At 38.9% G+C, this 22555-nt stretch overlaps 2 protein-coding genes across 2 annotated transcripts in view; one reads left to right on the plus strand and one right to left on the minus strand.

Annotated features, from left to right (window-relative positions):
* CTNNA3 (catenin alpha 3) overlaps positions 1-22555 on the minus strand; it is a gene marked incomplete at both ends in the record, with an annotated part of 542611 nt that overhangs the window by 290832 nt on the left and 229224 nt on the right. The gene's annotated exons all lie outside the window — the stretch shown is intronic.
* The window catches only part of LRRTM3 (leucine rich repeat transmembrane neuronal 3), a gene marked incomplete at both ends in the record, with an annotated part of 89103 nt that continues 70467 nt past the window's right edge, over positions 3920-22555 (plus strand). Inside the window, one exon of the mRNA XM_082308967.1 lies at positions 3920-5500. Within this exon, the coding sequence (XP_082165093.1) occupies positions 3920-5500 (1581 nt within the window). The remainder of the gene's footprint in view (positions 5501-22555) is intronic.

Raw genomic sequence — 22555 nt, forward strand, 5'->3', positions numbered from 1 at the left:
TCATCTTCCTCCTCAGAAAAAGCCCAGAGAAACAAATCGGAGTGAACATGGAGGCATACAATCCAAAACTAATAAGCTTCCCAGGTTCTGTGGCATCTCAGTTTATGTCTAAGGCTGAAATCCCAAAACACAGACTGTGTGTGAGAGCACACAAATAAATGAAATATTTCTCTTAGGAGTATCTCTCTTTGCAGAATTGCCTAAAATGCTGTCTTCATAGGCAGAAGGGAAGGAATAAATTGTTTCTGAGCACTAATATTCAGTCAGTGTGAAGTCACTGAGACTTCTGTTACTTGCAGTTTTTACCTCCTGTTCCTGACTGGGAACTGCTGTTCCAGGACAGGAGGCAGGGCCATCTAAGCAATGGTGCAGAGGTGAACTAAAAACGCCCTGTGACTACAGCAACTATCCTGCAGAATGAATACACACAAACTCACATGGAGTACGAGTTAAATTCACACTCAGCCTTCAACAGATTCCTGGATTTTAGGCACTCAGGAGTTGCAGTATTAGTGCTAATGAAAGCTGGCTTATCCATAAGAGAAGTTAACCAGTTTGGCCTTGAGTTCTTTTTTCCTGGTTACATGAGTGAAATGGTAATGCAATGGGGCTGCATAGATACATAACGTGTAGTTGATACAAGGCAAAGGTTAAACCACTTACAAAGGGTATCTTCTTATCTAAAATGCAGCTTTAACTTAATTCTCTATTTTTCATAGTTTATAATATGGCCAAACTGGTCCAAAATTTTGTATGGAATGTTTCATACTGGGAGCAGCTTTATTTCCACAATTTGAAAAGAACCCATTCAGCTGTATGAAGATACAGAAATGTAATTTTAAAAAACTGTTTATCAGACACTGGCACTTTTCCTGCTTGTGTAATTCAAAAAGGATCTCAGTAAAGAAAATTGAATTTGGCAATCCATTAACATAGATTTGATGCTCTCTCTGTTCATCTCTTGATGTCTCACCCCTTTCAGAAAAATGAAGATAACTCATGGTAAAAGAGTGGCTGTTCCCTCTTATTTGTCCAGTATATTGGCAATTATTAAAACCCTGGAAAAAGCTACTGAATCTCTGCTGACTCATGGTGGCAGAGAAGTTACTCGTTAACTCCACAATGAAGATGGAGCAGGGCGAGAAGACAGAAAGAGGAAAAGCCAGAGAAGAGGCAAAGTTTGGGGAGAAGGCTCAGACTGAGCCGGCATACTAAGGAGCACCAGCTCTTCAGGAGAAAGAATTTGTATGTTATCTGAAGCTTTACATGCTGTGTTTGAACCAGGTGAAGATTTACATCTAATTTCATGCCATCTAAGTTTAGGAACCTAGCTGAGCCATTTCAATAAAGAGTTTACTTGTCACAGGCATCCTCTACTGTCAACAGAGGAAGAGTAGCAGTTCCAAGAGGCACAGTGGCTTACCGAAGGTCTGAATTGCCCTCTGAAGCTGCCAATCCTGCTCCATCAAGTACAGAGAGCCCCCAAGGCCGTGATGGAAAACCCATAACAGGCACACCAGGACTGGCACGTGACACTCCTGTCAGCAGAACAGCTCCCCAGACTATCACAGTTCCCAGTGCAGTCTGCAGTTTGTCGCTGGCTCCTCAACCCTACAGATGAGATTTAAGAGCCAGAAACAAGCTGTAGTAGAGAATGGGAGATGGTGACGGTGACAGAGATTAATGGAGGAATTAACCCTTTCCCTCTCCACAAATCTGACCCAAAGGGGAGAATTTTCACAGGATGTGCCTTGATGCAGGTACGTATTTCTGACTCCTGATATGAAAGATGTTCCTAGTTGTTAGCCAGGGGCGACTGTGCTCCTAATTTAGGCACTATAGATAGGTGCATTAATACTAGAGGGATTACTCTAAGCCTGAAGTCATTCACAGACTGAGTACGAGGCAATGTTGGCATTTTAATGCATGGAAATTTTCAGGTTTCACCTCATTTTAAGTTCTTCTATGCTCACAGCAGTGAATAATAAGGGAAAAGTCAAAGCACATTATTCCAAGGGGTAAGGATTCTGCCTCAGAAAGGAAAAGCAGTTCTCAGAGCTGTCTGGTTGCATTTGAGGGACTGTAATCTGCACTCTTCTTTTAACGAGCAGCACATTTCTCGTCAGGCTCCAGCCTATCCTTGCACGACAAAGAGCCATGATTTTACACTTCCCCACCATCATCTCTGATCACATATTTCTTGGTGAAGGAAGACTGCCAGCATGGTGCATTTGCTGTAATGCCATCTTACCTTTGCTCTGCCCAGGTAAGAGGATGTGTCCTTTCTCTACAGCACGCAGGAAAGAAGGGAAGAGCAAAGGAGAAAAAGGCTCTTTATGTGATATAGAAGGACTGCCCAGAGTCACACATCTAAAAAAGCTCTGCATATTGTAACTTCACGTAAAATTCTGACCACGTCATAAGTTACAGTCAAAACAATTCACCTGATTAAGGTACTACACCAAGCTGCTTAGCCCCTATATTGTAAGGGTTATGGAAGCCTGTGTTAGAAGTGTTAGTGTTGTGGAACGAAGTGACAGCAAGTTGGGAAATAAATGAGCACAATACTCTCTGCTAACCTGCTGGCACTGTGCCTTTTAACAGAGAAGAAAAAAGCAAAAAGGCAATATGTCAGCTCCAAAACATTTTTCATGTTGTAAAATATAGTGCCCCCACTGAAACGCTTGATAAGAGACACACTGAGGGGGCTGATACTTCACTAAAAAATAGTGAGTTATTGCAAAAAGGTCATGTGAACACACGGCTAATGCAGTAAGAAAAAAACCCCTTAGGACCGAAAATTTGTATCTATGTCCTACAAATGTCATGTTAGCCCTTCAGACGAAAGTCTCGGCAGCGCATGCTGAGCTATTAAGCTCAAGGATGCAAAACAGCTTTCACAAAGAGCAAAAGAGACTAAGAGGATTTGGCTATTTCAGCACACCTCACTAGTTTACATCGAAGCTGACCATTCTGCTCCTATTAGTCACTCAGAACAATCACTCTTTTCCCAGCAGAGCTTACTCATTTGCAAGATAAAAGGAAGACATTTCTGCACATGCCCATAATATTCTTCACCACTGGGGGCAGCTTTACATAAGACTGCGTTCGCCGAAACCAAAGCAACAGTCGGACGGAGCTTTCAGAATGACAGTATGCAGAAGTGAGCAGAGCTTATTCATTGTACGGGCTTATTCTACCTTCTATGCTACAAAGCAGCTTCCTAGCCGGATCGGGTACTAAGTGAGGGAACTGCTGTGCTATGGAATACAGATGTGTGAATTCAGATAGCTAAATGGTGCTTGGAGGAATCTAACATGCTTTCCTATAAAGAGAAATTTTAAAAGCCAGGTTCCTAACTATAAAGATGCAAAAACGTAATATCCATGAAGATCCTATTACCTAGGAAGAATTTGACATTTTGCTGCGAATGCTGTGTTGGGATTGATTTATTCTTGGAGTGTTCTGCATGGCTGGCAAAGAATAATGTTCCAAAATCGGTCCATCTCCCAAGGGGTCCAATTTTTCTTCCTGGGTGTCAGCGAGCCCTGACTCACTACAGTGCAGCTGACAGGGGCTGCCATGCTTGTGGCACACTAAGCAAAAAACAAAAGACCTAAGGACGACCTTTGAACAACACAAAGGATGGGTATGTTTTTCATGTTATTTTTTTAATGTATAGTTCATAGCCACTGCATAGCCTGTGCTTTAATTACTCCATAGACTTACCTTGCTGTGATTTGTTATTACAGTTAAATTGCTTAGGGATTACACCTTTTACCCAACTGTTTTTCAGTATTTCTATAAAGGCATTCTTTAAAAAAATCTGAGTAAAGAAAACAATGTGAAAAGTAGTTGAGTCGAGCTAGGGATTTTTAAATGATTGTTGAAATAAAAGATTGTAGCATGATTGAAAGAAATGACTGATGTGTGGGGGGATAACTTTTCTAAGTTGTTTTTATTTCCAGGTTTCAATGTAATTAGGCTACTGAGCGGATCAGCTGTAGCTCTGGTAATAGCCCCTACTGTATTACTGACAATGCTTTCTTCTGCTGAACGAGGATGCCCTAAGGGCTGTAGGTGTGAAGGCAAAATGGTATATTGTGAATCTCAGAAATTGCAGGAGATTCCCTCAAGTATATCTGCTGGTTGTTTAGGTTTGTCCCTTCGATATAACAGCCTCCAAAAACTAAAATACAATCAATTTAAAGGTCTTAATCAACTCACCTGGCTCTATTTAGACCATAACCACATCAGCAATATTGACGAAAATGCTTTCAATGGAATACGCAGACTAAAAGAGTTGATCTTGAGTTCCAACAGAATCTCCTATTTTCTTAATAATACCTTCAGACCTGTGACAAATCTCCGGAATTTGGATCTGTCATACAATCAGCTGCAGTCTCTGGGATCTGAACAGTTCAGGGGCTTAAGGAAGCTGCTGAGTTTACATTTGCGGTCCAATTCCCTAAGAACCATCCCTGTTCGAATATTTCAAGACTGTAGGAACCTTGAACTGTTGGACCTGGGTTATAATCGCATCCGAAGTTTAGCAAGGAATGTCTTTGCGGGCATGATCAGACTGAAAGAGCTTCATCTGGAGCACAATCAATTTTCTAAGCTCAACCTGGCACTTTTTCCAAGGCTAGTCAGCCTTCAAAACCTTTATTTACAGTGGAATAAAATCAGTGTGATAGGACAAACTATGTCCTGGACCTGGAGCTCATTACAAAGACTTGATTTATCTGGCAATGAAATAGAAGCTTTCAGTGGACCTAGTGTTTTTCAGTGTGTGCCCAATTTACAGCGCCTCAACCTGGATTCAAACAAGCTCACATTTATTGGTCAAGAAATTTTGGATTCTTGGATATCCCTCAATGACATCAGCCTTGCCGGGAATATATGGGAATGCAGCAGAAACATTTGCTCTCTGGTAAACTGGCTTAAAAGTTTTAAAGGGCTGAGGGAAAATACAATTATCTGTGCCAGCCCCAAAGAGCTGCAAGGGGTGAATGTTATTGATGCAGTGAAAAACTACAGCATCTGTAGCAAAAGTACCACGGAAAGGTTTGAATTAGCTCGAGCTCTCCCAAAGCCAACGTTTAAACCAAAACTCACCAGGCCTAAACATGACAGCAAGCCCCCTCTGCCCCCAACTATTGGAGCGACTGAATCGAGCTCCGAACCTGAGCACGACACAGAACACATCTCCTTCCATAAAATCATAGCAGGCAGCGTGGCCCTTTTCTTGTCTGTGCTTGTGATCCTGCTGGTAATCTATGTGTCATGGAAGCGTTACCCAGCCAGTATGAAGCAGCTGCAGCAGCGCTCTCTCATGCGAAGGCACAGGAAAAAGAAAAGACAGTCACTGAAGCAAATGACTCCAAGCACACAGGAATTTTATGTAGATTACAAACCTACCAACACTGAAACCAGTGAGATGCTGCTGAATGGAACGGGACCCTGCACGTATAACAAATCAGGCTCCAGGGAATGTGAGGTATGAACCATTGTGATAAAAGAGCTTTTAAAAGCTGGGAAATAGTGGTGCTTTATTGAACTCTAGGGACTATAAAGGGAACGTTTTTCTCACTTTTCTGGCACAGCTATTCCATGTCACTTTTTTGTACATTCATAATACTGGTCATTTTACTCTCATACATAATCAACTCATTGAAATTTAAATACCGCAATCAATGTGAAGCCTGAGCTCTGGTTTAATACAATACCTATTGTACAAACCCTCTACTGATTTCATTAAAGTCTCTCTTGCTTTTAAATAGAAAACTTCTTTCATAAGTAATCCACTGCACCTGCAGCGAGTGTGCCTCTGTTTAGGGAGAAAAATGACAACAATGAAAAAAAAAAAAAAAATCAAATTCAGCTTCCCACCCCCACCCGCCCCCAACCTAAGCCCAGCCCTTGCTCTGAAACTCACTTTTTGAACCAAAACCAAACTAAAGATCCAGGTACTGTAGCATCATATGAATTCTGAGTTGTCTGAGGAGAGAGATGGTGCAGGAACAGCTGTGAAAGAATGCCTGATTTCTCCCCAACACAAGGTATAACAAAAAGCCAGTGGGGAGTTAAAGCACTGTCTTAGGACATGAGGTATCACACCAAAAGCAAAGCAGAGGGAAATCTAGGCTTAATAAAAATTTTAAAATAAAAATGTACAATGGGATTTACTGTACTGCCTTATAATACAGTGTTTCTAGGGCTGAAAACTATTAATTGAAACCTGTTTATGTGACTTCATACAAAAGGTGCCAGTGTTTATCCCTTACATCCAGTTGCCTTTCAGAAAGTAGTCAAAAGGCATTCATTAAATGAGGAGCAGAAATTCCTTATTGATGCAATTAGAGGAGCTCAAATGTGCAGCAGCAAAAGCAAGACCACTTCCTGCACACATTTGTTTCAGCACTCATTAGAAATTCTCTTTTCAAGACTGTCAAAGACATTAATGTAGCTGAGGAAATCATTAAATCTGTCATTTTCTTCTCTTTCTTTTTATTTGCTGGGCTGGGCTTCTTCAGGTTGTGTGATGTGTTTTGCACACTGTCCCTCTAATAACTAAATAAAGCTGCATTACTTACAAAGCCAAACAGTGTACATTTTAGAAATACTACAACTGTAAAGAGCTTTTAGAGAAAATTGGTTACTCACTGATCTGAGAAGAGTGCATCCAAAAACCCTTAAAGAAAACAGTGACAAATTATTTTTCTCTCTTAGCAAAACCCTAATGACATTACCAGAATTCACAGATACTCATTTTTAATGTGTAGTCATTCGTCAGTGTTTCTGGACAAAATACAGATTTGTAACCCAGCTACTCCCTGCCCTCCCTCTCCCAAAGTCATGTCTTCTTGTTGGTTGCAGAAGAATATAACATCCCCCATATTTCCAAAGAAATCATTTTTCCTATTCTGATTATCAGGAAGGGGGGGACGGGGCAGGTGGTTCATTCTTGAAATAATACAGCAGCACCTATATAGAAGCAAGTCAGTAATTTAATTATCTCTATTTTGTGACTTGTTTTGGCTTAGTAAACTGTACGTCTTCAATCCCTTGGGAGGGAACGTTTCTACAAAGCAGTTTCACTGCAGCAGATTAGAAAAAGCAAAACCTTAGCAGAATGTTCCCCTGAATTTTTACTGGAAAAAACCCAATCACAGCCAATCACCTTGAAATATGCTAGATACAATGAAAACAAAGCTAGAAAGCATCTCTTAAAAAGAACTAATACACTTGAAGGGGTTTTGTTTTGTTTATTTTCATATAACGAAGCCATTCTCATTTTCAAGGACTGTAGTGAGGAAATACCTGAGAGTAGAAGCTTGAGACTATACTGAACCCTCAACACTGAGACCCCGTTTTACTGAGTACAAAGAGGACCCCACACAATTAATAATGCAAGTGCTTGAGACGCTTTAGCAGCACTGAGCAGACTGATTTTTAACCTGAGTTGTACCTTAGAAGTTGCTATTAAAAAGTCAATACACATTGAATTATCTTAGCTATTATGGGATTCAGTTTCCTACCAGCAGGTCTTGGTTATCTCTGTACTGAAGGATTAGAGTTTGCTGTAAACTTCGTGTTAAGAACCATCTCTGTACTTCTACAGGCTTTAATGTCTGCAGTGGTGACCAATATTAGGCACAGACAAAACAAGACAGATTTGGCCCAAAACATACGTATGTTCATATATACATACACACACATGTGTGTATGTGTGTGTGTATATATATATATAAATATATATAAAAATAAAAGAAAATTTTGCTATTTAGTTTTGGGAGTGCTAACTGCAACCAGAAAAGAATTTCATACTATTAATTTAGAATTTTTGCTATTTGAAAATATTCAATACCTCTTCTAATACTTCTTAATGGACTGTGATTATCAATGAGTTCTATATAACTGAGTTTGACTTTATATGCTTCATTTTATGTTTCTTTAATGCCTTGTTCTAACCATAACAATACTCAGAAAGAACCAATCCATAACCTCCTACAGAAAGCAATACCTGTAAAATTATCACTAGTTCTCTTTGAAAAATATTTAATTACGGGCATGAAAAAGAAAATAAGGCCAGTATGTCATTAATCATAGATGGATAACAAAAATAATAATGAAAATCCAGCATGTCTATATTCAAGCACAGACATGCTTAGGTCAACTAATTAATTCATTGCCTGAAAAAATACAGATTCACTTTTCATGAATTTCCAAACACATACCAAGCACAGATGAATGCGTAATTGTTGCTATAGTCATTGATAATGAAACCATTGTCTCATTACACGAAGTAAGATGCCCAGTGTAACTCTTTGAACCTTCTTGCGCAGCCTGAGGCCTGCGAGCTGAGTTGTTAAATCCCACTCTAGTGGCTATGGCTTAGAAAACATTTTAAACCAGCTTCACAGCATGTTAAAACACATTACAAACCCCATGCTTTCATCTGTGCAAAGACTATACGAACTAAGCTAAACTTAGTCTCACCACTGTCAAATTAAACACTATAGAAGTGACTCGGTTTGGGTGGCTAGGCCACCAGTCACAAATTCTAATAATCTCGTAGGAAACAACCTGGTCTTAGCTGAGCAACTTTCAGTCCCTGTGAAAGGCTGCCCCTTTCCTGAATAAAAATGAAGTGTTAAAGCCTCAAAGATTCCGGAGAAGAAATTTCTCCTTTGCTTCTCTCCAGTTTGGGCAGCAGGTATCTAGAATTCTGATCCCACTTTGTCTTGGGTTTTGGATATTTTGGTGCCAGTCTCTCACAAAACTGTTAAAACCTTGCTGGGGTGATGCCAAGGAATCCTCAGAGAATGTGCAACAGCTATGATGGCTCTTACAAACCCCTAAGCCTTCAGACAAATATTTTGGGCACCAACTTAAGGGAGGAGATGTGATTGAGTGTCTCTAATGACCTGGCTATCCCTTAATGGATCTGATGCTGCCTACATATTCCAAGTTTAGGAGAGCAACAATGCATTTTGAAGGTGTCTAGGTTTTGTTTTGTTGTGGTTTGCGGGTTTTTTAATCGACTTCTACTCCTTTTCCTGAGTCATACATGGTGTTCTGGGGCTACCACTCGAAGACCAGGGCTTTTGAAGCCACAAAGTGCAGTACTCTTCCATGCCTGTTTTCTTTTTCATTGGTTTTGCAGTCTACATTTATTTAAACAATGTGGGGACAAACGTTAGGTGGAATCACCACACAAGACTGTTTCATTTTATGGTAGCACCCTAAAAGTCTTAAAAGAAGTCAGGACTTCCTCTGCTAGCCACTGTGCAAACACCTTCCAACAATCTCTTACATTAAATGTTTAGAAAGGATGTTGAGAAGACAGAAGATGGCAAATAAACATGACAGATTTGAGGTAATTTGCCCAAGATCACGCACCAGTTGAATACTGGGAATATAATCCAGTCTCCTCACACCAAGACATCCTCCTAGCCAGTGAACTACTTGGCCTCTCAACTAACCAACCTAGCTCCTGGAATATTCAAGTGGTATTTCAGAATAATAAACCACACAGAATGCACATCTTTGGAAAAAGAAAATAACTAATGTACTAAGCAAATTCAAGGAGGCTGGTAATGTTTCACTGTGTTGAGATTACCTCCAGCAATTGCAGAGTAAGAGAATAATAATGAGAACAAGTGGCTTGAGTATAATGAATGCAAGCTTCTCTACTGGCTGGTAGGTTTTCATTACTCACTATCTGCACTTACACAGTCATCACAGCTTAAGGTTTGGCAATTTTTTTTTTATTATTATGAAATAGTGAACCTTGATATAAAATGCAATTGCAAAATGAACATAAATGTACAATATTCCTGCAAACACAATTAGAAATTTTCAGTTTGCTGCAAGCTAATGGTCCTTGCTGTCAGCCACTCAACTCTAGATAAATATTCTCTTAGATGAATTTCTGTGGAACAATAGTGACATCCAGCGGGTAGTTAGCTTAATCACAGGTATCTATTGTCTATATCAATTCACATACAGATGCGTTTGCCTTTCTACTTTGTATTCTTCTGTATCACATGATAGTAGCATCAAATCCTTTCAGCATACTAGGTATTCAACTGTATTTTAACTTCATCTCTGTGTATAGGAGTCATAACTTGAACGTAGTGAATGAGTGGAGAAAGTAAGAGCAGATGAATGCTAGCGAGAAACGGTCTATCCAGTGTGTAAGTCACCACTGTCAGTAAAAGGCAAGGAGCATATCATAAGTAAGGAAGGACAGGAGTTGTAACAAATTCGTGGCCACTGATTTACAACTTATTACTTATAAAACACCACTAAGTGACTTTAAGATATTATAAAATAAACTCAGACTACGAACAACTCATTCAACTTCCTACCAGCAGAAATTTAAAAAAAAAAAAAAAACCCAAACCTAAAAATTTTGAGTTTATTTTTACAATGATGAGAGAAAGATATTATTAGACATCAAAAGGAAGGGCACTCACCATCTGGGAACAAGTTAAAGTAACAGCTTCATCTCGAAAACACACAATGTACAAGAGGGACAAGAAGCCAATGATGAAAGATCAAATTCACAAGCACTAAAAAAGCCAAACAATGGGAAACTCACCAGTGACATGAATATGCAGCATATTTGCTTGGGCAGAGGTTGCTTGCAGCAACCTCTGCTATGTTTTGCAGCACCTACTTTAAGCCTCAGAGTAACTCTATGCCAATGTTACTGGCAGTAATTTTAAACCACAGTGAATGACATAAGCCAATGAAATCAGGATTACGGCTCTGTTGATAACAGACAGATTTCATTTCCCTTAAGAAGATGCACAAGAACTCATTTCACTCCACACTGAATGAAATACAGTCGTGTTTCTAACTTTTATGTACTTAGGTGTGTTTGGAGGTCACCTATCAGTCCATGACATGTAGCCTTGATTTTTATTCCTAGGTAGGCTTTCTAGAATGGGTGTCATCACAGTGGTACAGTATGGGATTTTGATGCGATCCTCAGGGTTATAGCCAAACTATTTCTTGACATAACAGTGAATGGAATGCAGTAGGGAGCAGAAGTACAAAGTGACTATGTTCAACAGCTATGAACAGATCACCAAGGAGGTTGTAAAGTAATAAAAAGGAGTTTATTCAAGACACTCTGGGATGGCTAGCTGTGAGTTGATGGCCAACGTTTTACCTACCAGAGAAATTGCAAATCTCATTTAGAATGAGCACAAACATCGTAAAAGCAATAACGAAAAAAAGATTTGCAAGTAGCAGGCAGTATCTTTTATTTTACCAACTCATCATAGAAATCACATCTCCCTACAATTCTTGTCTTGCTCGTATTGTTAGACTATCACCATAGCATTAGCATTCTAATGTAAGAATGAGCACTGTATACTAAGAAGGGACAAAAGGGCGGTTAATCCCTATTTATTAACTTTTTCTTTCTGAACAGCTTAATGAAACTTACTGAAGTTATTACAGGAAATATTTTATATTCATGTGAAAAATCACAAGTTTAAGATTATTCATTACTGAAATCAACCAAACTCTTTAACAGAACAAAATATTTCATTCTTTACTTACGGTTTCTTGCTATTTCTCAAAAACTCTTTTGCTTGCCAAGAAGAAACTGAATGACTGGAGAAGTAATCTTGAAAAAGAGTTCTCCAAAAAGCCCTCAAACATGTCTTCTTAACCACTAAAACCATTCCCTTCCTATGTTCCTGTGTGACTAATACATTGACTATGTGTCACAGCTTACACTCTTGACTGAATGCTAAATTTCTATTACTTCAACATTAGCAGTAGCATTGACATCATGTAGGACTTCATAATTACAGTTCAACCTTGCAAATTCTCAAAGCATTTTGTGGCAGGACAGCCAGACTCTACTAATACATCATAAGGACATATGAAAATAAAACATCCTAATTACTCATCTACTTAGACTCCAAACAAGGACATAAATGCATTACAAGGTTTATTGCTTCACTACACCATTGAGAAAATCATCTGCCCGGTTCTGTGTGCAAATCCTTTTCTTCTTCATATTAAAAAAAAACATTTAACTAGCTAGGTCTCTCAGGAACTTCATTGCTTAACGCTGAAAGAAAAAAACTAAACACGTTGCTACTGGCAGCAGTCTGCAGAAGTTGCTCTCATGAACTCAGCCCTTATTTGTTCTTCTCATTGAAATCCAGCAGTAGCTCCTATACTTGTCATGTATTACACCTGCACTGTATCCCATAGTGTGATGTACTATCTGAAAACTTTGCATCTTTATGGGCACTTCTGTTCATGTGCATAATTATATAGAGAGGTGGAAAACAGAAAAGACTCAGGGAAAGGACTGCATATAGCTTACAGGGCTAGTAAAAAGTTAGGGAAGATCACTCAGCTTTTTCAGAAGTTAACTGGTTTCAAAAGAGAGAAAATCACATTCTAAAGCAAAACTGGAATGTTAAAGAAATGTTTGTGCATTTCTTGAAAGTATTTTAAGCATCTATTTTTTTTTTAAATTGCTACTCTCTGGTTCTGGGCATCTTTAAAGATCAAACAAAAAACTTCTCTAACTTTTATTTCACACCTAACTTAATGAGAGGGAGAAAATACCTTCTTATAATGTAAGACACCTTTTTATGAAGCTGTGGGACTGAGTTGATATGGGAATAATCAAAATATATTTCATCTTACTATTTTACTGTTTCTTGTATGATTATTTTCAACACCTGTAGGAATTATATGATACTGCTAACTGGTAACATGTACAGTACTCTAGCTGCGCACATTCTCCTGGTGTTTATTCTGTGCTTCATGTCAAATCATGGGTTTTGTTGTTGAGTCTTACATGTGCCCTTTATGGCCAGGAACATCTTACTGAATGTTTGAATACCAGTTCTGTAGCTAGTGTCTATAATAATTGGTGCTGTAGAACTCATGTTTCTGATTTTAAATCAGGCACTTATATTTTCCACTTCCTTAAAGGCTGCAAAACTCACAAATCAACTTCAAAATAATGTAATGAGATTACCATCCCCTTCCTGGTTCAGCCGTAACTCAGGGGAGAAAACGTGCGCAACATGTTCAAAGGTACAAAACAAGATCTCCAATGGAAGCTGGGCATCCTAATTGCCTTTGTAATTCTTCCCTTCATTGCCCTCAAGATTAAAAGTAGCTGTAGATGAAGGAAACGTGAAGACTGAACATGTGTTTTGCTAGAGTGTAGATAATAAGCAATAATAATACATTAGTCATACAATCTCTGAGCCACTGAAAATACAACCGTCATAAATGGATTCCTTATTCCAAAATACAGACTTTATAATGTATATTCTAGCATACACATTGTTTCTTGTTTGCTTTTCTTTTTCTTTTCCTTTTTTTTTTTTTTTTTTTTTAACACACATTATGCAGAAGCATCTATTTGGCTTGTGGTAAGTTGTGCAAAAGGTGCAGATGATAAAAGTATAAAAAAGGGAACACAGTTTACAAAATGCAAACTGGAGTCAAATAGAAAAACACTTTAGACTTCATCTTAGTTAGTGTTTTATTACTAATTTTTCACTTTCCTATAGATTACCCTGTTCATTTTAAAACAGACTATAGGAAAGATTCTCAAAGCTGCAAATGGGAATTTAAACACTCAGATCCCACCCACTTCTTGCAATAGTTGAGCACTTAACCTTTGTGACAGAACATTACCTCCTCTCCCCTTCTACACAGAATTTGAAATTTGAACAAGACTGTATGTACGGTCTATGAAGTGCTCTAACCAGCTTCATGAAGTTAGTCTATAAAATTACCTTCCCACAGACTTTGGCAAGTTTTCTTGCAAGTGAAAGGAAGCAGTTGGACCTCAATGATGTGCAGACGGCGGCAGAAGTATCTTATTATCATTGGGTGCGGTGCATATTGAAAAAGGGTATATACTGGGAAATGGCCTTCTAACCTACTACAAAAGGGACTGCCACTAATTCCTGGCACACAGTTAAAATTAACTGACCTTAGAAAAATAATTACCTGTTTAAAAAACAGCTACAGATTCTGGAGTCTGTTTCTTAACCAGATGAGTTCATTCCCTGCATTCCTCACTAATAACAATCATAGTAATCTTATACAAAAATATTTAGCCAAAGTTTGAGAAAAGGATCATCTTTTCCTCTTCAAAAAAAGAATAAGATCAAATAATCATCCCAGTACCTCAGAGTTTTGTTAGCAGTGCACTACTACTTGTAATATAGTACTTCTGTATCACAGCATTAGCCTTCCAGCCATCTGTAATGACTCATATCCTTAGAACAGCGCAGGCTTCATTCTACATTGCTTCCTACCAGTCAGCTTCTCCTGAATCACACTGTACTATCCAGAATATATACGCATTGCATATAATAGAAATTTTCAATTCAAAAATTAATTTCATGTGATGTTACGCCTGTGACTCAGTGTAATATACTTATCCACCTTCCAACAAAGGATCACAACGGACGGGGACAGAAACCCTTCAGCTGGAACTTTTCCTAAGGCTAATTGTACCTATCACAAACAGCCTCTGTACTTTTGGGACTAAATGTTCAGTTTTCCCTACTTTTATTTATCCTTAACAACAGTTTCCAGGCTACACTACTGATACAAAATGTGGGCCTGCAGCAAAAACTAGCAATATTATTATACGAGCTCAGAAGCTCCAATTACTAGCCAGCAACTTGTTCTTCATTGAAGAACACATTTACTTCAAACATACATGATGCTGGGCAGCATATTTCTATTCATCTCTAGTGACACTAGCAACACAAAAATAATTTTTCATTTTTCTCAGTGAATAAGTCACAATCCCAGAGAATATGGGTGGAAACATTCTAAATCAGAATCCTGTATATTGAATCTTTATACCTTCCACATTTTGCATAAGTGACTTCCTATTTTTAAAATAGGTATGTCAAAAATAGCCTGTTTGCCACAGGGGAAGCAATAAACTTCGTGAGGCAGTCTGCATGTAATTGCCAGTAACCAAGTTCCTTTCACTGAGAGTTTGAACTTATATCCAGTGTTTATTTTAGAGCCTAAGGAAGCCTACAGTACACAGGTATGGCATCTCAACATTTTCTTACTTTTTTATTAATTTTTGCATATGACCTTTCTTGGGACAAACCTTGAAATATTTTAAAGTGAGAAGTTATTGGCTATCAGGCTCAGGAGAAGGTGGTAACATTGTAGGGGAAAAAGTGACTGAGAGTGGTATGCAGTTGCCCTTAATTTGCATGCACTAAAGGCCAGCAGTATTCATGGAGGTTGTTTCTATGAAAGCTTAATAAAGCACAGTAACTTAAACAGTTATGGACAATTCCTTGCTATCCAAAGGATACAGGTTTTTCTGTAGCCATAGCATATAATGGTAAGTTCTGACATGTAAGAAATATCTTGCAGCAGTATAAAATAATTTGATATCATAACGTAATAGATTGCAATCTCAAATCTGTAGGCATGCTGTATTTGGACTGTAACAGTATCCTAAATTAAAAACACCAATATATCAGTAATAATAATAAAATGCATTTTTCCAAAGCCAGAGAAATACTGATATGTATGCTTTGACTTCATGTATAAACTGACATGGCAAATTCTAAATTTAACAAAGCCAATTTCTTTCAAAGCCTCATCACACTAATTACATCCATCAAGTGTGTAAAATACATTTTGTCAGCTAAGAACAGAGGACTTCAATTAAATATAAATCCTTATTCAGCACTCTAAGCTGTTAATGGCTCAAACCCATAAATGAGATGATGAAAAGAAAATGCTCCTACTTACAGACTGTAGTAAGAATTTATTATACGCATTCATTATTTCCACTTAGTTCATGTACTTAAGAAAGTGTCCCATATTTATGTCAACACTCCAGTATCAACAAAAAAAGATACCAAAATAATCCTGTTTGTTTGTGAATGTGCATGTATATATATTTGGGGCTTGACAGTCATTTCCAAGAGAGATGACCTTCTTCCCTAACGTCCCATAACAGCCAGTGCGACACTCTAACCAGCTGTGATCTGCCGCTGATTCAAACTTCAAGCCACCTTCTGCGCAGAGCTTGCTATAGCTATTTGATAACTTTTTTGCGCAGTCCCAGCAGCTAATTTGAAAAAGCATTCCATATTCCCAAACCTTTCCTCAGCCATCCAGCAGCATGGCTATCCAAAACTAAGTTCACCTGGCAGGTACCAAAATTCTGCCTCAGAATCAAAACAGAAGAGTCTGTCTTTTAAGCTGTATGGGTGATAAGGCGAGGAGAGAGGAAATTGTCAAAATGGTATTTTAGACTAACTGTCCAGCATTTTAATTTTTCAAATAAGTAATATGAACACTAATGGCAGACTGCACAGCATGCCCGAGCTTATAAATTTTTATAATGAATTTGGATAGATCCTCTATTTGAATTAATTTAGCAGAGCAATGGAAAGAGATTTACAGAACTACGGGTGAACTACTACAGCAGGATGGGGGGAAGACATGAGAGTCAGAGGAACACATCCCCGTTCTCCGAAAGTTGCAAATTTCATTTCAATTTAGCCCCATCAGGATTCATGAATTTTCATCCTTATTGTAGATCGCAGGATTTTCTGTATGTGCTTATAACCGTAAGGAAGGTTATTATGGGGATTTCCCAATTGCAAGATTGGGATCCCCTAGATCAGGCTTACTTCTCATAGAAAGGAAAAGTATCATTATTTTGATTTGTTTTTCAGATTTCTCTCTCCCACTCCACTCCCTTTCTTTCCTCCAGTCTGGGGTCCTCCTCTCTTTTGATTATCTACTTCCCAGAAATAAAAAGAGAATCCAAGGGCTACATATAAGCGTACCAGATGCCCTTGAATTTCGACCAAGTCTCCCAAGTTCTGCCCCTGCAAAGCCTTGTTTACAAACAACCTCAGCTCCAACACCAAGCAAGCTTTCAGCAACAAAGAAACGTTAGAGACATTTTCACAATAGTTTTAAATTACTTCCCCCAGTAGAGAAGACTCATTGATCAAATAACAAGTAAAATGAGATACAGTGAAGTGATTTATGCTCAAATACTAAGAAAAAATAAAATAAAGCCGTTTTGAATACTTGTACCTTTCTGCAGGAACCCTATCCTATCAATTTTAACTGAAAATTAACATACTGTTCAAAAATTGTTATGCGTGAGAAAACAAAAGTTATCTCACATTATAGGCCTTGCCATAACAGCATGCTGATTAGTTACAGAGAACTGAATTTTTTGTATCAATGCTTTACTGGGGCACTATATGGATAGGACAGACAGGACATGTCCCTACACTGAAAAAAGGCAGCAGATTTGCCTAAGGTTAGTTCCACACTAGCTTAATTATTAATTAATCTCTCCCAAATGCATTTTTTAACGTACTTAAAAAGGCCTTTGCAAATAGAAGTCCTCTGTTTATCGATAGCATAGTTTTCAAGGCGGACAGCTATGCTGCAGTATATAGACAACATTTCTTCAGCTGATCTGGTTAATTAAAATGCATGGTTATAACAGGCTCTCTTAGAACTGCAGCTGAATAACCCATGATCCCTTTTTTCTCAGTACCACAGAACACTTTGCGTCTATTTAATAGGGCTGTTTCAGGATTTAATCAAAGATTTCCAATCTACATTCTGGAACAAGGAGTCTCTCCCTTTTTAAAAGGTTTAAAATAAAACACCCATTTTCATAGAGGTCCCTTCTGAATATCTGTAGCCCGTGCCCCTTACCTGCACCTTCATTCAATTTAATGCTTGTTTTATACAATTTAATACTTCCTCTTCCACTTCCCTGCATCTCCAACACAGAGAAAAAACAAACAACACTATCACATGGTCTTTCCAGCATCAATCTGTAAGTCCGGTTTTGTTGAATGAATTCAGGAGAACGCATTAACAGCTTTGAAGGGGGAGGGTAACTGGAAGAACTGCAAAAGCTGATAGAAAACCTGTGCCAGGCAGAGGATGGAGCAGGACTGAAAGTGGAAATCCACCTGCTATGTAGCATTTGCTAACACACTGCAGTGGTGCTGCATGCTAATATAAGTAAGAGAAAGAAGAAGGGGATTTGCTAAGGAATGTTAACTTTGAAGATGTATCGGCATTAAACTGTTTGGAAAACAGCCTGGAATAAAAGTCAACCATTCAAAACTAGCAGACACATGAAAACACAGCCCCTCCCTATTTCTGTTTATACATTGTAAAAATCACTGCGATAATTACAAGGCTCATTTAGTCAATAATGGTAAAACATGTGGATACCTGAAAATGAAACGTCTTCAGTTCAATTTCAGTTCTGACTGTATCTGACTCAGTTCCTTCACGGGTTGGACCAGTTGGTCATTCACCCAGAGCTAATGTGGACAATTTGTGACAGTACTCTAAAACGATCCTCTAATTCAAACCTCTAACTCAAGACCTCTAGTCAAATACCTTGACTGAGCTGGCCTATGTATCTTTTTCAAGGAGTACTGGAAAACTTCAGTACGTTGACGAACTTCTGTATCCTTCAGAGAAAGATTATATATTAGGTCTCATCTGAACATAAAGTTCAGCCGTCCAATGAGCCTACCAAAAATGACTGAAAAGAAGCTGTTCTCTAAGCCATATTTTCCTTTCTAATGGGCAAATTCAAGTAGGCCTCCATGGTGCAGCCTGCAAAAGGGCTCCTTATTGGCAAAGCCATACTGAATGGGTGTTCAGGGCGCTCCAATTACCTTTGCAAATGCCTTTACATTCTTTTTATGCCACTGAAGCAACATAGATTAGTGAAGAATCACTGCACATCCCTTTTCTGCTTGTTTCATTCTGTTTAAGAGTTTGTTTAATGGACAAAACAGTGCACTTGCCAGGATCTTCAACAGTAGCATTAGCTTTCTCAGGTTAACTGTCAGCTCAGGTGTGTTATTTTTTAGGAAGTGCTGTTTTGCTTGACAGTAGTAACACTGACTATAAGAAGAACAATATATAACAGCAATAGCCTTATGCTTTGCTATTCTATTAACGTTCCAGAAATCAAAGCTTGCAGAGCTTGTGGGAAAGAAGCCAGTGACCATTAACCTTCACTTTATTTTAACCTTTTATAATTTTAGGAGTTTAATTTCAGGCTTGCAGCCTTCGGGCTGCAGAGTTGAGATTGAACTAAATACAGCAAAGAAGCAAACATGCGGCACAAGTTAAAAAAGCTCTTTTCCCAAGACCCCGGTCGTCTCCCCCAGTCCTAATGCAAAATTTATTTCTAGGCATTTATCATATTTTTCCATACTTGGAGTAAATGTGACAGAGTTTTGATTTCAAATAGACGAGGCAGAGAGATTTTCAAATCTTCACTAAGAACCTAAGGTCTCTTCTCGCAAGTAACAAGCGATAGGACGAGAGGAAATGGCCTAAAGTTGCGCCAGGGGAGGTTTAGGTTGGATATTAGGAAAAACAACTTCACGGAAAGGGTAGTCAGGCATTGGACCAGGCTGCCCAGGGAACTGGTTGAGTCCCCATCCCTGGAGGTATTGAAAAGACGGGTAGATGTGGTGCTTAGGGACATGGTTTAGTGGTGGACTTGGCAGTGCTAGGTTAACGGTTAGACCTGACAGTCTTAAAGGTCCTTTCCAACCTAAATGGTTCTATGATTCTACAATAATCCTGTGAAATTTCCACTAACTTTGCACCACAGACGCTATCTGCTTTTGTAACAAAGAAATGCCTCCTGGTTTGATAGTGGCCATGTCAGTAAGTCCCCAAACCTCCCTGAGAAGTCATGTTGAGTAGGCAACACCTGACTATCTTTCAAACCCTGAATTTCTTGTCAATCGACTGGAAGGATCAGGGCTGGAAGGATGGCTAGGACAGCACACTCATCTCTTCATTTTTGCCATCCATATGAATCCAGCAGAAAACTCCACTGCTACTAAAAAGCAGGAAATCACTCCCGTACCCTCATTCTCTCCTTTTGTTCAACTCAGATTGGTCCACTGGAACTCAAGACAAGTTAAGAGTTTTCCGAAGGATAAGCGTCCCATAAAACTCAAAGGAAGACAGAGGACTTTGTGGGTATGGTTACCATAAAGCCACAAGGGTGTTTCAGAAAGTTTAACCCTCATAACTAATTCATACATCAAAGCGTTCCAAAAGGTTAGCTGAATTTTACACAAGACTGTCATACGCTGCAGTTTGTAAATCAGCAATATGAAAGTAGGACAGCGGTATCATGCTGACAAGAGGCCTTAGCATTTAACAATTTCCTCACTAAAGAAGCATGACTTGCGATGGCTGCAACAAATCCACTCTTTTCAGTATCAGCTCTTCAGCACAGCCATTGAGAGAGGGAAGGAGACAGGGAAAAGAAGCCTAACATGTCACCTCCCCTTCTCAACACAAGGTATAGCAGTTGAAGCGTGCCCTTTCCATAGCATCCACATACTTCTGTACCGCATGAGGACCAGGCTGGAGAAGCTGAAACATTATGCTACTGTTGTGGAGGGATAGACCCAGAAACCACAAATGGCCTACACTTTACACAGATCTTAACAGACATGCATTTTGCTAAGGCAACACGCAATGTTATTCCTGTTGAAATTACAGTCCCTTATGAAAGATACAGAACCATTTGGTCTAAGATTTAGAAAATTCATGATGACTGTACAAGGTGTGAGGGAAGCCAGCACTACAGAGAAAGGATGATTTCATCATAAACAGCCCTTTTTGCATGCTATTTTTCAAAGGCTTGATTGATTAAATAATATTCATTAGCTCCTATTACACACAAAAGCTGCAGAAGAGGGCCAATCTGTTCAGTGGAAAGGAAGATGGCACCATTGATTCTTCATGTCTTCTAGAAATCAGGTTCAGGGGGTTCAGGCCATCTTGGCCTGTAGGTGAGAAACAGCTGCTAATACCCTTTATGTCATGTCCCAAATCCTCCTCAGGGAGAAGAATCTAGAGCCACCACACACTGTAAAAGGGGTTGTGTTTTTTTGTTTCCGAGTTTTACAGGTTGATGGCTTTCAGTAATGGATTCTGTAAATCTTTTATATCACTGCCTTTCCTGTGTTTAATGCTCCAGGTGGGAAGGTCTGGCAACAGGCACAGGCAGTGTTCTGACACGCTGCAGTGTGCCGCTGCAGAAGCGTCGGGCTGCTGCCCACCAGCCCCCAATCCCTCCCAAACCAAAGGAGGCCACAAAGCACCAAATTATTTTCACTTTTCCAAGTCAAGTCAGTCCCCCAGTGAGCCAAATATCTGTTGTGATGTTTGCCTGCTCACCTTCACATTTGTTTATGTTTTGGGAAGGCAGTAAATAAGGACATGAAGACAAAGATTTCCTCTAAATTATACCCTCAAGAAGAACAAAGTAAAACAGAACTACATCTCCTTTGCTTTGTTTCTTTGCTTGGTGTATGCAGAAATAAAACTCATCAATCTGGCAAGTAATTATTCTTCATACTCAGAGTTTTAGTATCAAATACAAAAAACCCTACGTAATTTTCCAGGAATTTCTAACAGAAAATAAACAGCTCATCAAGTCAGGTATCTATTAATTAATAAATTAAAGATTATAACATTCCTCCCCAACTGCTTCATAATAGAATTAATTAGTTGTAATCAGAAATAAATGTCACTCCTTAAAGTAATCTTAACAACAAAAATATTGAAGCACCTTTCATTAGAGAGTCTTGAAACACTTTACAAGATATTATTAATGACATTTATACAGAAAAGACACCTAATCTGGTTTCCGTATAGACTATGGCAGCACTGGGAGCCGATCCTCAGCCTCCCACCGCCAGTCCCCAGCTCTGACCATTAGATCTGTGTGACTGCTGATTCAGCACAACTCAGGGCAACTTTGTTTAATCGAGCCAGAGTGGATTTCCATTGCTGTTTATACCTTAAAACTGGTACTCAAATAAATGTTGTACATTATCAGTAGTTGGGGAAAAGGGCTGCCCCTCACTGCATTTTAAGAACTTTTTCAAACAGTGACCTCTTTGTGGGGTGGGTGGGAAGAACACCCATCACACACATGATGGGTGCCTCACAACCATCAGGGCAACTTTATAGGGTTTTCCCAAAGGCATGTATGCTGTAACTCTCAGATGTGCCAAATAGCTTCAAATGTGCAAGGGAGTCCGGCTCTCCTAAACTACGTAGCTCTCAGCTGCAGTTCAGGACACCCTAATGGGAATTGCCTTCACCCCAGCATACATGGAAAACATTACATTTTCATCTTAGCTACTGTCTAGCCCCTTCTTCAGCAGCAGTGCTGATCACATTTTTGCTTGTCAGATGAACAAAATCTCATTTTATAAAGTGAAAATTATATATTATTCCTTCCATATCCTTACTTTATTTTTTAAAGTTTATTCATTAACACTATTTTATTGTTTTTTCTTACTCACAAAGAAAGTGGCAATTGGGTAGGAGACATGAGTCAGATGAAGTGAGAGCGAAGGATTATGCAGCAGCAAGGGAGCAACCCCAGACGCTACCATCTGAATTTAGAAAGGTACAGAATTTTTGAAATTAAGATATAACCTTAATC

This window comes from Platalea leucorodia (assembly GCF_965183815.1).
Source record: "Platalea leucorodia genome assembly, chromosome: 4".
Classification (NCBI taxonomy): Eukaryota; Metazoa; Chordata; class Aves; order Pelecaniformes; family Threskiornithidae; genus Platalea; species Platalea leucorodia.